Source organism: Erythrolamprus reginae, chromosome 2 (assembly GCF_031021105.1).
Source record: "Erythrolamprus reginae isolate rEryReg1 chromosome 2, rEryReg1.hap1, whole genome shotgun sequence".
Lineage (NCBI taxonomy): Eukaryota > Metazoa > Chordata > Lepidosauria > Squamata > Dipsadidae > Erythrolamprus > Erythrolamprus reginae.
In genome coordinates, this window is record NC_091951.1 from 156031778 (window position 1) to 156051764 (window position 19987).

At 40.8% G+C, this 19987-nt stretch overlaps 2 protein-coding genes across 5 annotated transcripts in view; both read left to right on the top strand.

The window, feature by feature from the left end:
* The first annotated feature begins 1350 nt into the window (after nt 1–1350).
* SIRT7 (sirtuin 7) lies at nt 1351–14941 on the top strand. Its single transcript, XM_070740083.1, has 10 exons — nt 1351–2254; nt 2365–2502; nt 5711–5815; nt 7562–7632; nt 7792–7864; nt 10112–10210; nt 10294–10530; nt 12131–12211; nt 13559–13665; nt 14478–14941. The coding sequence occupies exons 1-10, from the start codon at nt 2159–2161 to the stop codon at nt 14677–14679; spliced, it is 1209 nt and encodes a 402-aa protein (XP_070596184.1). The 5' UTR covers nt 1351–2158; the 3' UTR covers nt 14680–14941.
* A 1216-nt stretch (nt 14942–16157) lies between these two features.
* Nucleotides 16158–19987, top strand: part of PCYT2 (phosphate cytidylyltransferase 2, ethanolamine) — a 29733-nt gene continuing 25903 nt past the window's right edge. Inside the window, exon 1 of one of the 4 annotated variants that reach the window (XM_070740134.1) lies at nt 16158–16401. In XM_070740134.1, coding sequence (XP_070596235.1) covers nt 16322–16401 — 80 coding nt within the window. In that variant the 5' untranslated portion in view covers nt 16158–16321. The remainder of the gene's footprint in view (nt 16402–19987) is intronic. The other 3 variants (XM_070740133.1, XM_070740139.1, XM_070740137.1) reach the window with 3 other exon arrangements.

Sequence of the window (19987 nt, forward strand, 5' to 3'; positions counted from 1 at the left end):
TAATCCAGATGACCACTAAACAACAAAGAGGTAGCTATTTGCTGCCATCTAATGATTATCTAGATTTCTGTAATCCAGATAAAGTAGCCAGGTTAGATTTTATATAACATCTTTTTTAAATTTAGCTTTATTAAAACAACACTATTGTTCAGGTTATTAAGGTACGTGCTGGAGTTGGGCTAATACATGTAGGATTTAAGAATAAAGTGAATATTTTTGTATTTATCAAGTATAGCATAACTATAGGCAGTGACCCACAATAATTTTTCTTAATTATGTATTTCTTAGCAGTGCCTATATCTAACATTGTTGATATGTCATTACAAAAACAAAGTAATCCAAGAAACATTTTTGTGTTGAAGTTTCAGATTTCTCTTTCAGCACTCAACTAGACAAGGTCTAGTCTAAGATAGTGTGGCAAATAGCCCTGTTCTAATTTACATCAATATGCATAATAGCATCTGAAGCAATGTAAAAACAGAATTATAAGAACCTCTGTCCATTTCTGGTAGTAAGAATGCAACATTTTTGTTTTCTACAGATCTCATTAGACTAATATGATGAAGAAAGAAAAAGGAATCTAGATATTATCTGGATCTATATAATATACGAAGCATAAAGCTATAACAAAAGAGCAACTGGTAGCATTTTAAAATGGGTGCATTTACATAACCTATTTAGGCATGGTTCACTCAACCCAATTTGCTGGATTCACATGGCATTGAACACAACCCAAACCATCACCCTAAAGTTAAAGTGCTGTGGTAAAGCAAAAAATGCAGTTGACTAATTTGTGGTTCAGTAAGTTGTGCGAACATGGCCATTGGCAAGCTTACTTCAAAAAATGTGCACTTTTTTGCCTAATACGATCAAGGGTAGGTTAACTTGTTGCTGCAAAAGCTTTAAGCTTTCATGTAACAAATCCAAGAGAATGGCAGTATGAAGCAATAAAACAAGCAAAATCTCCAGGTCCTTTAAACATTGCACATTTATTATATAATAGTAAATTTATTATGTTATAGTAAAATATTATAGTAAATAAGTAAATAAATATATAAATTCTAGTTCACAACGCTAAAAATGGAGTGGTTGATGAAAGTTTCTGCAAAACTTAGGAGGCCCAAGAGTACAGTATTTTTAAACTTTCCCCTAATATGTGGCCTTTTTCTCAGTGCCAAATTTCCCTTTGTATTTTGTAACGCATTAAATAAGATATGGTTGACTTTGGCCGTTGGATTTTGATAGGAAAAAAATCCACTTTTTCTTTCTCAAGTAAGACCGACGAAATGTTTAATTCTCATCCTTCAATCGTTCATGAATTAAATGCAGTTATATTTCTATGTAACGTTCAGCAGAATAGACAATACTTTTTCGTTACGGGAATAAGCTAACCAAGATCAGCATGGCTAACATAGATAGAGCCGGGGTGGCGCAGCAGGTAGAGTGCTGTACTGCAGGCCACTGAAGCTGACTGTAGATCTGAAGGTCAGCGGTTCAAATCTCATCACCGGCTCAAGGTTGACTCAGCCTTCCATCCTTCCGAGGTGGGTAAAATGAGAACCCGGATTGTGGGGGCAATATGCTGGCTCTGATAAGAAGTGCTATTGCTAACATGTTGTAAGCCGCCCTGAGTCTGAGGAGAAGGGCGGCATAAAAATCAAATAAATAAATAAATAAATAACAGAAGATCTTGCAAGCTTGAAAGGACTACATTGCAGATAACGGAATCATCTGCTTTGAGGCGGAAGAACAGCGACAGAATTTCACACGGGGCCACCAGGGCAGTCTCGGAGAAAGAGAGGCCGGAGCAGCGCAATTATCGTTTAAGCCAGCATCATTTTTAAACCCCCAATCCGAAAGAGGGCGCACTTTCCCAGGCAAGGAAGACAGCAGGAATTCGGACCCCTATTCTCTATGGAGGTAATAGAAGCAGCAGTCTTGTCTACAGGGGAAGACAAGTGCAACCGGAAGTGATCAGATAGAGCGGTGCCCTCAGCTTCTACCTTGGAACGAAGAGCCTGGCAACAGCAGCGAAAATAATTTAGCGTCCCCAAGGCAACAAAGCAGTCCGCCGCCGAGCGCCTTCCGTTTGCCGGAAGTGGAAGTAGGCAAACTGTCCTCTTTGGATGAGAGTAGGAACCCGGAAACTACCCAGGGGATGGCGGCCGGCCGGAGTTTGAGTCGCTCGGAGCGGAAAGCGGTGGCTCGCGCTGAATTGCTCCGCCAAGAAGAGCAGCGGGAACGACGGAAGCAGGTACGGCGGGGTGGCTGGCGGGGTGGCCGGGAGGCTCTTCTTGTCGAGGCGCCGGCTTGGCAACACGCCCCCCTTTCCCCTTCTCTCTCTTTTCCCCTCGTTCGGCCCAGGTGTCCCGAATCCTCCGCAAACCGGTGGCCGACCGGAGCGCCGACGAGGCGATGCTTCTGTCTGGATGTCAAGAGATGGTGCGGGACCTGGAGCGGCTTCGCAAGAAGCGGGAGAGGCTGCGGCGCCGGCTAGAGGAGGTGGGTGTGTTTATTAAAGCTGTGCTGTCAGTACACTTCGATGGACGCCAGGGCTTGTTTATTTTATTGTATTTATTTACTTCGCTACAGAGCACTGCACACCAAGACAACTAGAGACAAGAACAGTTTTCCCCCGAACGCCATCGCTCTACTAAACAAATACTGTAATTCCCTCAACACTGGCAAACATTTTACTAAGTTTGCACTTCTATTTCTACTAGTTTTCGCTCATCATTCCTATCACCCATTTCTTCCCACTTATGACTGTATGACTGTAACTTGTTGCTTGTATTCTTAAGATTTTTATTAATATGGATTGTTTCTTCATTGCTTATTTGACCCCTATGACAATCATTAAGTGTTGTACCTCATGATTCTTGACAAATCTATATTTTCTTTTATGTACACTGAGAGCATAGGCACCAAGACAAACACCTTGTGTGTCCAATCATACTTGGCCAATAAAGAACTCTCTTCCCTTCCCATCCCATCCCACCCCATCCCATCCATTATGCACCCCAACTCCAGAAGGACACTGGGAGGCATACAACACCTAAAAAGACAATTTAAAACCATTTAAAACTCAATCTATAAAATCATACAGCCTTCTATTGGCCGGATCTCGAGGTAAGTCAAAGGCCCCAGGCCTGCCAGCAGAGCCAGATTTTTAAGGCTTTCTGGAAGGCCAGTACAGTGGAGGCGGTATGGATCTCAGGAGGTAGTTGGTTCCAGAGAACCAGTGCCGCCACATAGAAGGCCCTCCCCTGCGGCCCCACCAACTGACATTACTCAGTAGACGGGACCCGGAAAAGGCCAACCCTGTGGGCTCTAAGCGGTCACTGGGAGCTATGCAGCAGAAGACAGTCCCAAAGTTCTCGCTCACCCCTAGGGATCTTCTTTTTCTATCTGTGATTTATTTTCTTCATATCCTCAGTGGACAAGTTTGATTGATGGTGGCCTTAACTAGGCAGGAGTTAAATTCTTTTGCCAGGTCGGAAATCATCTTCAGGGTGTGTAAAAATTAGCTATGCTTTATCATCTACTAGGATTCGGGGCGGGGGTGGGGGAAAGTTAGGTGATTGGCAATGACTGGTAATATAGGCACAGTTGATTATATGCCTTGAAGTGGCTGTCAACTCTTAGTGACCACATAAATATTTTTTTCCCCATTCTGAGGATCTAATCCCTATATGGTGCTTCACCCATCAATACTGTAACTGAATGGATCAGACTTGTGGTAGATTAACTTCTTCATCCCTTCTGCCTCCGCTTCTCAGCATTATAAGGTTCTGTAGAAAGTAGATCTGTACATAATGTGTCTGAAATACATGGTAATTTTGGCCTGCGCATTTGTGACTGAAATTAAAATTCTGGATTGAGTTGCTTGATGATCCTTTTGTTTATTTTCCTGGCTATCTACAGTATTCTCAGAAGTCTTTTCCAATGTCAAAGATCAAAGGTGTCAAATTTGACTTTGAAGAAGCAGAGTTTCCATTCTGCTTCTTCAAAGCTAAATTTCTACTTCATACTGTGTCATGAGAAAAACTATTGTCTGCACAATTCTGGTCTTTAGATGCAGGATAGAGATTGGCAGTCAGGGCAGTAAAACTCATACAAGCTTAGTTTTTCATTAAACAATTGATGGCTCCTGGGTCATCCTTTCACAGATGTTTCCTTACCAGATTGCTCAATACTTCCAACAGTGAGAATATTTATAGTTTGAGATTACTGTAAATTGTGAGGTCCGTGGTGCGTGGAATCAGTTACCTCCTGAGATCCAGACTACCCCCACCCTATTGGCTTTCTGGAAAGCGGTAAAGATCTGGCTTCTCCGACAGGCCCGGGGCTGTTGATCTTATGGTGGTAACCAGAAAAATCCAGCCATGAATGGTATGCAGGGTTTTAACTGTTGTATTGTAAATGGTTTTTAAACTGTTTTTAGAGAATTTTTTTGTTTTATTATTGATGTTTTATATTTTTGCTGTGAACTGCTTAGAGTCTCTAGGGAGTTGGGCGGCATAGAAATTTAAGAAGAAGAAAACATAAATAAATATACAAAAAGCTTCAAATGACTTTAAATGATTAACATAAACATCTCTGAATGAAGAGTAAGTGGTAGAAGAAAAAGTTACTTCTATAGTTTCTTTCAGGAGAAGTTTTTACTAGATTTAATTTCCAGTTGTGAACTGAAGGCCTTTTGTTTCTGAAAATGCAGATCTGGATCTAACCCTCCTTAACCTGTTAAATTGGTTGCCCTCCATAGGCTTTAAAACAACCTAATTGTCTTTTGAACTGGTTTTGCTTGTTGAAAATTTGTGGTTTTCCTTGCTGACAGGCAAAACTAGATAAAGATTTCTGTCAAATTTACAGAAAAGGAATCTGTTAGTTTATTTGCATCTCCTTTTTGGGCAATTATTTTTTTTTACTTTGAAGAAGAAAAATAATAATTAAAGGTAGAGATAATAAATATAAATACATTATTGAACAATTCCAGCATTGAGGCACCAAGTAGATTTATAAGTACAGTGGTACCTCTACTTACGAATGTAATTCATTTTGTGACCAAGTTCTTAAGTAGAAAAGTTTGTAAGAAGAAGCAATTTTTCACATAGGAATCAATGTAAAAGCAAATAATACGTGCAATTGGGGAAACTACAGGGAGGGTGGAGGCGCTGTTTCCTCCCAGGAGATTCCTAGAGGGGCTCCACAGAGGCTTCTCCCCGCCTTTCTGGTTACAGTTTTGCAGGCTCGGGTTTGTAAGTGGAAAATGGTTCTTGAAAAGAGGGAAAAAAATCTTGAACACCCAGTTCTTATCTAGAAAAGTTCATAAGTAGAGGCATTCTTAGGTAGAGGTACCACTGTACATGATAGGAGAGCCAGTGCTTATTCAGAAGAGTATGTAATTTCTATTTCACTACTTGATATTCTAAAATTCAGTTTCTTTCATCCACAATCAGAGAAGGAAACTAAGGAAGGACTCATCCTAATAGAACAAGCAGATAAAAGTAGAGTGGAGGAAGTTTGTGCTTATAGACTGGCAGGATTGATGCTGGCCTTCCCTGGCAACCAGGCAGGAAACACAACTAGATGAGATAAATCTATTTTATTGTAAGGCTACAATTACAGGAATGAACAAATGCTAGTAAAGAAATGTGTGGATTACATCATTTTGGAAAATATAATATTTTTACTCTCTCTTTTTTTTTAGGTGTGTGATGAGCCTGATGAATTGAAGAGAAAAGTCAGCAAGCTGTCTGCTGTTGTCCGAGGAGCTAAACATCTTATTGTATATACAGGAGCTGGCATAAGTACGGTAAGGTTGTATCACTGTCTCTTCTAAAGTCATCAACAACAAAAGATTCTTATAACTGAATTATCTGTTTTGCTTATCATGTGGGAGCAGCATTGTTTTACGGTTTGAAAATTCTTTAAAGCTCCCAGGTTAAACTAATTGGCTTCATCACCTTCTGTAGAAACACAACTTGAGAGCATTTTGGCATTTTAAGTTATGACTTTTATGTTGTATATTGATCCTAGCATTGTTGCGAAAGTCTTGAAAAATTGGGTGTGCGTGTTTGTCAGAAAGGTTTTTCATTTTTCTTCTCAATCTCTTTGGGGGAAAGTGCTACTTTTTCTGCAACATTTTTATTAAAAAATTCAGAAAGACTAGATTGTGTTATGAATTTAAGAAAAATGTGTGTTCATTGTACTCATGATAGGTAGCATTCCAAAACAGGGCACTGATCCATGGCATAAACTGTGTATCATTAAAGACTGGTAGAAACAAGTAGGATTGTATATACCAATCTTCTTCTAAATCTAAATTGTCAGTAAAAATTAAACTCTAAATTGAGCTGTTCACAACTCAAGGAGCCAACTCTTGTTTAGAATGCAAAATATATATCTGGAAGGAATGCTGGAGAGGTGTAAAATATGTGAATACTTCACACCTTTTGTGCTTTGGGGAAGAAAATAACTTTGACAGGTTGCTAAATACTGTGAAAGTGGAAGTGAGTTCCCTGGCTGGTTCATATTTTGTGTAACAATTTTATCCAAAAAAATTATAGACCTGAAAAGAAAGATTAACTACATACTTCCCATGTAAAACCTCCTTTGAGCCAAGGTCAACTCATTGTGACTTCATGGCCATATCTATACAGTTTATTTGGCATATTATAAAAGTGTTTTGCAGGTACAACACAACAGTCCCTGACCCTGGGCCTGGGCAGCATGTTATATAGCCACAACTTTACAATAAATTGGAAATTGTCTGTTGTTTTGTTCAGGATAAACATTTAAGAGATGCAGATTGAGCTGAAGGATAAATATATATTGCTCAAAAAATAAAGGGAACACTCAAAGAACACATCCTAGATCTGAATGAATGAAATATTCTCATTGAATACTTGGTTCTGTACAAAGTTGAATGTGCACAATAGCAGATGAAATTGATTGCCAATCAGTGTTGCTTCCCAAGTGGACAGTTTGATTTCACAGAAGTTTTATTTACTTGGAGTTATACTGTGTTGTTTAAGTGTTCCCTTTATTTTTTTTTGAGCAGTGAATGGCTTTGATCTTGGGTGATGGCAGCATATTTGGTACAAAAATTATCAGTTGCTTTAGGATTTTTATTTTCTTAATCAAATTTGTAGAGCCACCTAATCAGGAGTGGGTTGTGGATCTGCTGCCGGTTCGCTCAGGGTTATGCAGCAATCAAAAATCCAAGATGGCAGCATCCACAGACCATGATGTCATGACCCCTTTACTACATTTCTAAAGAGCCGGTTAAAACCGGTAGGAACCCACCTCTGCACCTAATTCACAAAAAGTGACTCCATTGTGTTTTTTTTAAAAAACAACAATCCAGTAATTTCATGGCATGGAAGTAAAATGTAGAGATGCTTATAAATATAGGCAAGACAATGCCTTCTTGAAATGAACCAGTAGTTTCTTTTTATTTGTGTATTTATTTGCCTGTATTTATTTATAAATGCAAGCAGGACAATGCCTTCTTGAAATGAAGCCAGTAGAGTTTCTTTTCCTTTGTGGCTCCTTATAGGCAGCTTCAATTCCTGACTACAGAGGCCCAAATGGGGTGTGGACAATGCTGCAAAAAGGGAGAAGTATCAGGTAATTGGTTCAAAAGCATTTCTTATGTTCCGTTGGAATCCTAGTTCTGGCTTTTCTTTTCTTTTTTTTTTAAATAGTTTTTTATTATTATATTACAAAGATAAAAAAGGAAGAGCAAATGTTCTGGTTTTTCATATTGCTTTTCTTTCCATGTATCAGGGCTACCGATCTGAGTGAAGCAGAGCCCACACTCACCCACATGAGCATTGCTTGTTTGCACAACAACAAGCTGGTAAGCTCTTTGATTTTCTGGCCTGCGCTTCTGAGGCCATATTCTTGCTCTTAGATTTGCTGCGTGTTTTTCGTCATATTGTTTCTAGGTGCTTTTATAAAAGAGAAGACATGCAGAATCTGTTGATGCCACTGTCTAAATCAATGCTTTTTAACCTGGGCAGTTTTAAGATGTATGGACCAACTCTGAGAGTTTCCCAGCTTGTAGTGCTTGCTGGGGTTGAAATCCATACATCTTAAAGTTACTGAGGTTGAGAAATACTGGTCCAAATCATAGATGTGCAAAATTACTTATGTGAGGGCTGGCATTGTCACCATTTTAGATCTTCCCTTTCTTTGCTTTGCTTTCTTTCCCTGCTTCATCCCTGTTCTGCCTCCACTGCTGTGCTACTACATGTCTTCTTTTTCTGCTATTGCTATTGGCTTTCTTCTTTGACTCTTATTATTTTTTGTATCAGTTTTCTTCTGATAGGAAGTATGATTCTTTTTCATATTTGTTTTCCTTGCACAGAAATCTCAGTGCTTAAAGATTCTGAAAGCTTGGCTTAGAATCACAGTGCCTAAACAATATGCTGTATGTTAACAGTGAGATAAGCTACAGTATAATTTTTCATATACTTCTTACATATAATTTTGAACTGCTTTTTAAAGTGGAAACTTTAAAAATGTGGAAGTGCATTACACTTTGTAACCTTAGAATTTAAAACTCAGTAGCCTTTTGGAGGGCAGTCCATGGCCCAGCAGTACTTGCCTTTCCTGTAATTTATTTATTTATTTATTAGATTTGTATGCCGCCCCTCTCCGAAGACTCAGGGCAGCTCACAGCAACAGAACAATACAAATCCAATAGTTAAAAACAATTTAAAACCCTTAATATAAAAAAACAACCATATGTCTCATACAAACCATACATAAAGCGGAAACGGCCCAGGAGAATCAATTTCCCCATGCCTGATGGCAGAGGTGGGTTTTAAGGAGTTTGTGAAAGGCAAGGAGGGTGGGGGCAATCCTAATCTCTGGGGGGAGTTGGTTCCAGAGGGTCAGGGCCGCCACAGAGAAGGCTCTTCCCCTGGGTCCTGCCAGACAACATTGTTTCGTTGACGGGACCCGGAGAAGGCCAACTCTGTGGGACTTAACCGGTCGCTGGGATTCGTGCGGCAGAAAGCAGTCTCAGAGATATTCTGGTCCGATGCCATGAAGGGCTTTATAGGTCATAACATATATGTTTTCTTTGAGACATGCTAATAGCTTTATCTGTTTTCAAAAGATTAGTTTCTGATCTTTGGAATTCTTCAGGAGATAACATTCTGCATCTCATATTTTTACACTGAGAATCCAAATAGCATAGTCATTAAATATTCCATTTCCATTTTATTGCCTGCTGCAAATCAACAGAACAGGCAAAGGCTGTCCTTGACCTACAACCATTCTTTCAGCGACCATTTGAGATTAAGTTGGCACTAATCAAATCAAGGTTACTATCAGTTCTCAACCTCACAGTCATGATTGTGATCTGAGTGCTGGGCAATCCATTCACAATTACAACTGGTTGATAAGCACCCTTTGATCACATAATCACCATTTCCAATTTTCCCTGCTGATTTCCCCCAGAAAATTAATGGGAGTTACATTTTTTTTGAAATTCAAGATTGCAAGTCCTTGAGGTAAGTTTTCCTCACTGTGGCATCCTCCCCTGCCCCTTTGCATTTGTACAATCCCTCACACATGTTCAACTCACACAGCTCTTTTCATGCACCCCTTTTTGCAATGTCTCTGATTGTCCTTTACATCATTGTGCACATCTCTTACACACCCTCACCTTCATGTATGCCCATGTCCCCTTGTTCCCTCCCCACCTGGGAGCAACCACTTACCTGCCTGTGGGCCTGGCACATGCAATTTCCTGCTGGCTTCCCCATTGACTTTGCTCATGAAAAGCTGTCTTGCCTAAGGTCCATGAGATTCAGTTAATGATGACAACCAGGACTGCAGGGGCTGCTGCCACTGAGTGATATGGTCACAGCTTACAACTGTATTGCTTAGCAGTGAAAAATTCAGTTCTAATTGCTGTCATAAGCCAAGGATCTCTGTAGTGAGAAAAGGAGGATAAAGTCTTTTGTACATCATTAAGGATTTTGTTAGTGTAGTTTGAATGTGATTGAGCAAAGACAAAGGAAAAGAGGAAAACATCTTCTCTTGCTATCTAGAATACTATTTCCATTTTCACCCCATTTTCTTTTCTTTTTAGGTGAAGCATGTAGTGTCTCAAAACTGTGATGGGCTTCACTTGCGCAGTGGCCTCCCTCGAGAAGCCCTTTCTGAGCTGCATGGAAACATGTACATAGAGGTGAGTGCTTGGAGAGAGTGAGATTTGATGCATTGTCATAGAAGAAAAATGCTGATAAATTCTATAATTCCATCCTGAACTAGGTTTGCACATCTTGCACACCCAATCGTGAATATGTACGAATATTTGATGTGACAGAGCGCACAGCCTTGCATAGGCACCAGACTGGGAGATCATGCCATAAATGTGGAGCACAGCTGCGAGATACAATTGTACACTTTGGAGAGAAGGGTATTTTACAGCAACCCTTGAACTGGGAGGCAGCGACAGAAGCTGCTGGCAAAGCAGATGTGATCCTTTGCTTGGGATCTAGCTTGAAGGTAAAATTGAATATTTTCTTTGCACATTAGTGCAAAAGTATTATGATTTAAGATCTATTCTTTTGTACTGCTTATTGGAAGCTTTTGGGAAAATACTGAAAATTTTAAAAAAATAGCTGACAAATTAATTGAGATTTTATTTTGTAGTTTTCAAGATTCAGCTTACAAAAATAGAAATTTTTAAAACCACAGATGGGTAATCTGTGGCAAGAAAGAACACCAAATGGGGCAAAATTTACTTAACAAATGTCCCACTTAGCAACAGAAATTTTGGGCTTCATTGTGATCACAGGTTCTATAGTTTCCAAGTAAAATAATATGCTTTCTCTGCTGGTTTGCTATTTATTATTCCCTGGAAATTTCATGCAACAGGCACTGTTAAAAGAAAAAGATTTTCAAATTATTCATTTGGAAGTATTGAGAAAGAAGAATTGATTAAATCCTGTAGAAAAGAACAGGTCTGGGTTTTTTTCTTGTATTAGTAAAATAGATAATTTGCTCCCTTTTTCACTAAGAAAGTAGCCAACAGCACCAAGTAAATATGCTCTTCTTGAAACGTTTTGAGTAGCCTGTATAGTTCAGTACAAGGCCAGAAAGGGTTTAAGAATTGCCTACTCTATAGTTAAAATTCCTCTTAAATTAGGTATGGACTACTTCTATAAATGCCCAGTTGGACACTAATTCATTACTTTTTTCAAAGCCAAAGTGCATGTTTAGAAACTTTTACACATAAGGTTTGATTTACAGTATAAGTTACAGACTTTGAGAATATTTTTGTGTTTAAGAACATGAAAGCTAGTCAGCCTAAGATAATTTTCCTCCAACCCAACACTTTCCCAAGATAACATTCTTAAGATATGTGGGGACTGTATCTCCAGAATTCTGATATATGGAATAAATATAAATCCAAAGTTCTTCATAAGAATCTCAACAACTGGCACTTGTCAAGTAGGACCATAAGTTAACTCTGCTCTGCTTCTTCTCTCTCTGTTTCTCACCTTTAAACATGATGCACCTTGGTATATCATATTTAAAGAGAAGAGTTCCTGATACCTTAGGCAGCATTTTAGTTTTTCATTAACTCAGGCTGTAGCTCTACATATATTTTCTTATCAATAATTTCTGTTAAACATTATTGGATATGTTTTAAAAGAAACTTATATAGACTTACATTTTAGCTATAGTTGTAATGATAGGAACTGGAATTAGTAAGAACATTTTTCAGGTATTCTGTATTTAAAAGTTTCCTCTTGGATTTGAGGTAGTAACATTTGGGTTCTAATGTAAGATTGTATCTTGGCTACTTGTTCTTGGAATTGTACCTATACATGTTACTTAGTCCAGAAATATTTTTTCTTAAAAAAAAGTCTTGCAGATGATTTGGTAACCCAGAATCCTAGAAGAAAGGTCTATAAACAGATGATTGCTCTTTTTGCCCTATTATCCTTTTTACTTTCAGGGAAATCTGTAAATATGCATTGGAGGAAGTCTCTGTATATAAATGACATATCATGGGGTCCTATGCCATGATATCTGAAAACTGGGAGGTACATTCACTTTTAGCACTAACATGCTGGGTTATTGTCCTTTTTTCCAACAGGTTTTGAAAAAGTATCCACATTTATGGTGCATGAGTAAAGCACCCAGACAGCGCCCTAAACTCTATATTGTAAATCTCCAGGTGAGTACATATGAAGTAGAGCATAATATACAGATGCATGTATACTTTTATGCTTTTATATACTTCTGATAAGGAACAATGCATGCCGAAGGTCGTAGACTGTTCCTATTACTGTGTACCAAGAATAAATAAACCATTCTTCAGCAGAAGGCATGTGTGAACCTTTGGAGGTTTGTCAATTAAAATAGATGGTATATAGCTGGGGTCTGCAACCTTAAGCATTCAAAGAGCCATTTGGCCCCGTTTCTCACAGAAAATAAAACACAGGGAGCCACAAAACCTGGGTGGGCGTGGCTAACTACATCATTCACTCCCACCCAGTCACATGACACCCCCCAGCCACACCTACTCAGGTTTTGGGGCTCCTGGTGTTTTCTATGGGAAACAAGTACTGTATCTCTCTCTCTCTCTCTCTCTCTCTCTCTTTCTTCCTCTCCCCTCTCTCATCTCTCTTTCTCCCTCCTCTTCCTCCCTCTCCCTCCATCTCATCTCTTTCTCTCTCATCTCTCTTTCTTCCTCTCTCCCTCTCCCTCCCTCCTTCTTTCATCTCTTTCTCCCTACCTCTTTCTCTCCCTCCTTCCTCTCACTTGGTGGCAGTGGTGGCTGCTCCTCTCCATTCCCCTCCTTCCTAAGCCGACATGAAGAGGACCGCAGCTGTCACTGAGCTGCCCACGAAGGACACAGAATTGCAAAAAGCAGCCAATCATGGCCAGTGCAGAGAAAATGCTAGGGGCGCAGAGAGCCCTGTGCATTCTCGGGGTGGAAACCAGGTCATGTGACCATGTCAACAGGGAACCACAGGAGAGGAGTTAAAGAGCCTCATGCAGCTCTGAGGCCATGGGTTGCCAATGTGGAGCAATTGCTTGCTTAGTTTTGGGTTTCCTTAAGTTAAGATTTCCATGATAATGACTCTTAACATAGTGTGAATAGAATCTGAATCCCAATCAGCTATACTCAGAAGTATATGTCCTAGCTTGATTAACGTCAGACAATTATTTCCTCTTAAATGTTAGGTTGGCTTGTCTATTTCTATCCAGTGATAATGCAGTGATGGTTGGAATGTGAGCTAATCATGTCTCTTTCTCAATATTCCAAAAGCTTCCCATTGTATTCTGACTTACACTTTAATTTTATTAATGCTATATATTCAAACTGAAGAGAAAGTATTTTTTCCTAACTGACTAACTATTGGAATGCCATTTTATTATAAGGGCTAAATATGTTTTATCAGCGCTGCAATTAAAAAAAACCATGTATGTCTGAATCTGATGAATAGCAGTGTTTTGTCACTCATAGACTGTTTATCTTTGAGTAAACTAATCCAACCTCAACCCATTATATTTGCAGTGGACACCAAAGGATGGCCTCGCAGTCCTAAAACTTCATGGAAAATGTGATGATGTGATGAAGTTGTTGATGGATGAGTTGGGACTTCCCATTCCTTCCTATGATAGGTCAGTGACAACCAAACTTGTTCAGTGTCACTTTTGTTCAGTGTCAGGCTTGGTTAGTGTCAAGAGCTATCAAATTCCTTTGATAATATAACTTATTTTGACTTATTTGGAGACAGAATTTGTCATCCAAAATTGTAAGAAAAATGATGTGGTCCAATCCTGCTACGGTGGAATATACACTGCTCAAAAAAAATAAAGGGAGCACTTAAACAACACAATATAATTCCAAGTAAATCAAACTTCTGTGAAATCAAACTGTCCACTTAGGAAGCAGCACTGATTGACAATCAATTTCCCATGCTGTTGTGCACATTCAACTTTGTACAGAACAAAGTATTCAATGAGAATATTCCATTCATTCAGATCTAGGATGTGTTCTTTGAGTGTTCCCTTTATTTTATTGAGCAGTATATTTTGTGTCAGAGAGTGCACAGGTCTATCATGTTATCAAATCAGGAGCAAGTACAGCCAGCAGTGGTTTGTATCAAATAGTGTTTTTTTATCTACAGTAGAAATATAGGAATACCATACATAAATGTGCTACAAGCAGAAAATAACCAAACAGCAATTACAGCAGGGAAGAAACCAAGGAACACTCTAGCAAATCCTCTTCTTATTACACAGCCTCTTAAAGGGACAATGCCAAAGAGCTGCTGACTCATTCCCCTTGTTGCATCTGCTGATCAGCTCTTAAATTATCACGCTGGCATTTTGCATAATAGTTCAAAATGTAAGTTATTACTTTGGTTCAAGACTCTTATTCAGAAGTCGCTGTGTAAATTAATATTACATATTATCATGTTTGTCTGTAGAATGAAAGACCCCATCTTTTCTCTGGCTGTTCCTTTGCAACCTGCAGAAGAAAGCAGTCATAGCCGAAAACCTGTGGCTCCACCAGCAAGTCTTCATGAAGTACAACTGGGAGAGGAACAACAGATGCACCCAGATCCTCCCTCTGGTGGCTGGTTTGGCAGAGGCTGTGCAAAAGGCACAAAGAGGAAAAAAAACTCTTGATAAGTTTAAAAAAAAAAAGATTTTGAGGACCAACTATAGTTGCTAAAATCAGGGCAAGAAATGACATCTGCACTATATCATCAGGTTTGCTGGGCTAACTGGAAAAAAACAGCTGCTATTTTCATAGAGATTTTTTATAATTAGCTGACAAGGACCAAAGCTTAGCTTGGGTTTCTGCCATCTAAGGGGAGGTTGGCTTTTAATACTCAGGGCTGCCAATTAAAAAAATATTAATAAAATTATTATAAATGGCTGCTGGCAATTGTTTGAGTATGGCTTTTTTGGTTTTGATATAGATCATGTGTGTCAAATTTAATCATGTCACGGGACGGATCGTGACATATTGTGAAACTTTTTGCCTTAGGGGGTGGATGGATTTAGCCTGCACATGACAATCTGGTCCAGTTTGACAGGCTTGGTGTGTAGATGATGTACAGGTAATCCTTGAGCTATGACTACAATTGAGCCCAAAATTTATATTTTTCTAAGTGAAACATTAGTTAAGCGAGTTTTTCCCCACTTTACAAATTTTCTTGCCACATGTTAAGCGAATCATTGCATTTCTTAAGTAAGGGGCATGGTGGTTAAAGTGAATCCGGACTCCCCATTGACTTTGCTAGTCAGAAGGCAGCAAAAGCTGATCACACAACCCCAGTTCATTGCAAGCATCCTAAATATGGACCAGTTGCCAAGCCTCTGAATTTTGAATGTATGACCATGGGAATATTGTGTGAAATACCAACAATCCTGTGTGGAAAAAAATGGTCACAAGTTGCTCTTTTCAGTGTTGGTATAATTTTGAATGGTCACTAAATGAACCATACGAGGACTCTATTCCAGCACTCATTTAGGTCAGCGATTCCTATATTAAATTCTGCCTGTGAGCAGAGTTCTGTTATTAGAATAGAAATGGAAATAGCATATCCCTTGGAAAGTCCTCAAAGAAGGGTGGCATACAAATATAATTAATAAAATAAATAAATAAATGTGCCTTTCTAAATCTACATCCCTTCTGACTTTCACATTTTAGAACAGGGGTCTCCAACTTTAACAACTTTAAGACTTGTGGACTTCAACTCCCAGAATAAATCAGCCAGCTAAACTGGCTGAGGAATTCTGGGAGTTGCAGTCCACAAGACTTAACAGTTGCTAAGATTGGAGACTCCCGTTTTAGAATGTCTTATGTACCCTGGTAAGGTTTCAACTATCACTGAAACAGGAATGGTTGCTGGGAGTAATAAGTGTGTGAAAGGTGATAATTCCACACACAAAAAAAGTGCAGCTTCCAAAAGCCACATGCAGTAAGTTAGAGAAAATGGCGTTGAGGGAAATCCCCGGCTGTCCAATTAGTTGCGGCCTAGACTGGGCGGCAAAAAAGTGCGAATGAATCTCTCCCGTCACAGACCATCAGGTCGACCACTTCAAATACCACCACCACCCCGTTCTCGCGCCGCCCAGCGCCACCTTTTCAAACAGAGGGGCGTGGCCTCCGGGGACGTAAGTGAGCGCGGCGACGCAGCTTTCGGCAAGCTCCGGCTCCTCCCTGGTCACGTGGCCGGGGGAGGGGGGAGGTCCTGGACTAAGTGACAGCAGCGGGGTCGAAGACGGGCAGCCGCCTGTCCGGCGCACTCTCTCGCTCGAAATGCTGCGGAACGGAGCTGCCGGAGGCGCCTCCTCTTTTAGCGCCACCGCCCGGCCTGTGCGCGTCTGGTGCGACGGCTGGTGAGTGTCCTTCCCGTGGGGAGACGACGGAGCTTGTAGTTGTGTGGGGATGCTTCGCCTCGGCATTTCTATGGCAACCGCTGCCTAGGCGTCTCTCCTCCATCTCCGCCGTCGGGGAGCCGCCGCGCCGAAAACGGGTCTCCATGGCAACGCCCCTCGCGCTTCCTCTTCGGTTGAACGGCTCCTCTTGGAGCGGCCCCCGTCAGTGCCTGACTCCTGGGCTGCTCCCAGTCACACGCGTTGGCCGAGAGCATTTCCTTCCCGCTTAAGGGCTCATTTATGCTCTCTCTCTGTGTGTTTGCTGCCAGGGTTCATCTGGGGCTACGGTCAAAGTTAGTGCGCCTAGATCTGGATACTCCACCAGAGCTAAATTTACTTTAAAGCTATCATTGACCCGGGGAGGGGGGTTGTGTGGTATATACGGTTGAATCACCACTTTATAATGCCTTGATAAGGCCACACTTGGAATACTGCATTCAGTTTTGGTCGCCACCATGCAAAAAGGATATTGAGAGTCTAGGAAAAGTGCAGAGAAGAGCAACAAAGATGATTAGGGGACTGGAGGCTAAAACCTATGAAGAACAGTTGCAGGAATTGGATATGTTTAGTTTAATGAAAAGAAGGATTAGGGGAGACTTGATAGCAGTGTTCCAATATCTCAGGGGTTGCCACAAAGAAGAGGAAGTCAAAGTATTCGCCAAAGCACCTGAGGGTAGAACAAGAAACAATGGGTGGAAACTAAACAAGGAGAGAAGTAACTTAGAACTAAGGAGAAATTTCCTGACAGTCAGAACTGTTGGAACTGCTTGCCTCTAGAAGATGTGAATGCCCCAACACTGGAATTTTAAAGCAGATGTTGGATAACCATCTGTCTAAAGTAGTGTTGGGTTTCCTGCCCAAGCAGAGAAGACCTCCAAAGTCCCTTCCAACTCTATATTATTATTAATTATTATTATCATGGAAGCCGCCCCGAGTCTACGGAGAGGGGCGGCATACAAATCTAATAAATGAAATAAATGAAATGTTTGCTGCAGCTCATCTGAAAATTGCATCTTTTGGCAAGTACCACTTGACCTCTTCAACATTTTTGGTGGAGTCTTTTGGCCCTGCTTTGCTTTGGAACCAGGAGGGGGGAAATGTCTGTTCTGCCAGATGTGCTGACGAAGGACAGAATCTGTAATGTGCCTGAGCGTGTGCTTGCAAGCAGTAGATGTGAATAAGCAGGCCATTTGTGCACCCATGGAGTTTTCAAGATGAGCTGACTGCAAGGGCTGCCAATCCCCGCAGCTGAGTATTTGGCAGCAGTTCCAGTAGTACGCTAGCTTGATAGCTGTGGTTTAATACGTTCTTGTGGGATTTCTCTTTTATCTTCTGACTGACTTTTTTGTGAAACAGTCAGCGTTTTAATAAGGGACCCATGTGAAAGGACTGGGTGTCCTCTTTGCCTGTGCTTTGTCAAAAGGACTTTAGAGTTTGGATAGGCTTATAAACACGAGGCATACTTTGAGATTATTAAACATTCTGAGAAGCTACCCTGTTTAGCCACGGAACACTATTTGCTTTTATCTACTCATGATTTTTATTGGCCTAAATTAACTTTTATTAGCCACCAGTCAAATTGGCCTAAATTGTATTTGTAAATGGTTAGGGATGGTATAATAGTGGTAAACCATTGCAAGAAGCAATATTGCTTTCCCAGAATTTTGTAATAGCCTGTATTTCTTGTTCTTTTCTGTCAACGTGTATAAAGTTTTGAGGCTGCCTGGAGGCTTTGAGGGTCTGGATGGGAGTTAACAGGCTCAGGCTTGACTGAATGGCTAGGGTACTGCCTCTGAAGGACTATACCATCTGTCCTTGGTTCGCGGGGGGGAGGGGGGGAGAAACATTAACCCCTTCAGAATGGGTTCACAATCTGGGTGTCATCCTAGATCTTCAGCTGAGACTACAACAGTGATGGCGAACCTATGGCACACGGAACCCACAGGGGGCACACGGAGCCATATCTGCTGGCATCCGAGCTGTTGCTCTAGCTCAGCTCCAACATGCCTGTGTGTGCTGGCCAGCTGATTTTTGGCTCACATAGAGGCTTTGTGAGGGTGTTTTTGGCTTCCAGAGAGCCTCTGGGGGGTGGGGGAGGGCATTTTTACCCTCACCCGGCTTCAGGAAAGTCTTTGGAGCCTAGGGAGGGCGAAACATGAGCTGGAAAACAGGCCACTTCTGGTCTCCATAGGGCCTCTGGGGTGCATGGGGGAAGCTGTTTCACCCTCCTGATGCATTGAATTATGGGTGTCGGAACTCGTGCATGCGCAATAGTGTGCACGCACGCACTTTCGGCACCCAAGGGAAAAAAGGTTCACCATCACTGGACTAGAACAACATCTCTCGACTGTGGCTAGGAGAACCTTTGCACAGTTTTACCTAATGTACCAGTTGCAACCCTATCTGAATCAGGAGTCTCTTCTCACGGTCACTCATGCCCTTATCACCTCACAGCTTGATTATTGTAACATGCTCTACATGGGGCTACCCTTGAAAAGTATTCGGAGACTAAAATTGATCCAGAATGCAGCCGGGTGAGCTGTTGTGGGTGCACTGAGATATACCCACATCACATCAACACTCCATGAGCTGCACTGGCTCCCAGTTGGTCTTTGGGTGCAATTCAAGGTGTTGGTTATCATGTATAAAGGCAGACTATCTTCGGGACCACCTGCTGCCACACAGTTCCCAGCAACCAATAATGGCCCAGAGAGTTGGCCTTCTCTGTGTCCGATTGGCCAGAGAGTGTCGGTTGGCAGGACCGTGGGGGGGGGCTTCTCTGTGGTGGCTCCAGATCTCTGGAACTATCTGCCTGCTGAATACAGCACCACCTTACTGGCCTTCTGGAAGGCCTTGAACACCCGACTTTGCTGGCAGGCCTGGGGTCGCTGATATATGTGATACCATTTAGATCCAGCCTCTAAGGATATGAATAATTTCTTAGTGAGTTTTAGATTATTTTATACTGTTTTTATATGTTGTTTGTTGCCCAGAGTCCAGAAGGAGTTGAGTGGCCTATAAATATAATTAATTAATTAACTAATGAAATCAAACCCATGACTGTTGGAATCCAACGTTTTGTAAAATTGCAGTTTCTATGACTATCTAATATGAAGGCTGTGAGCAAGTTTCAAAATGATCCTCTTTTAGTTCTGTTATCTTTCCAATCAACACAGTAATCCCTCGCTACTTCACGCTTCATCTTTCACGGATTCGCTATTTCATGGATTTTCAAAGGGGGCTTAAATCTATTAAATCCATTAAAAAATTTAAATCCATTAAAAATTGATAAAATTCTTCTACAGTACTACTGTACTCTATTAAAGAAACTGGTAGGATATCACACGTAGTTCCAGTTGAGAAACATTATAGAATGACTGTTTAATGCAAAGGGTGGGTTTTAGAAGTCCAAATACTCGTTAAATACATAAAAAAATATCTTTCCTCTACTTCACGGAAATTCATTTTTCACGGGTGGTCTTGGAACGCATCCCCCGCGAAAAATGAGGGATCACTGTATTTAAAATTCTAAATCAATAGACAAAAT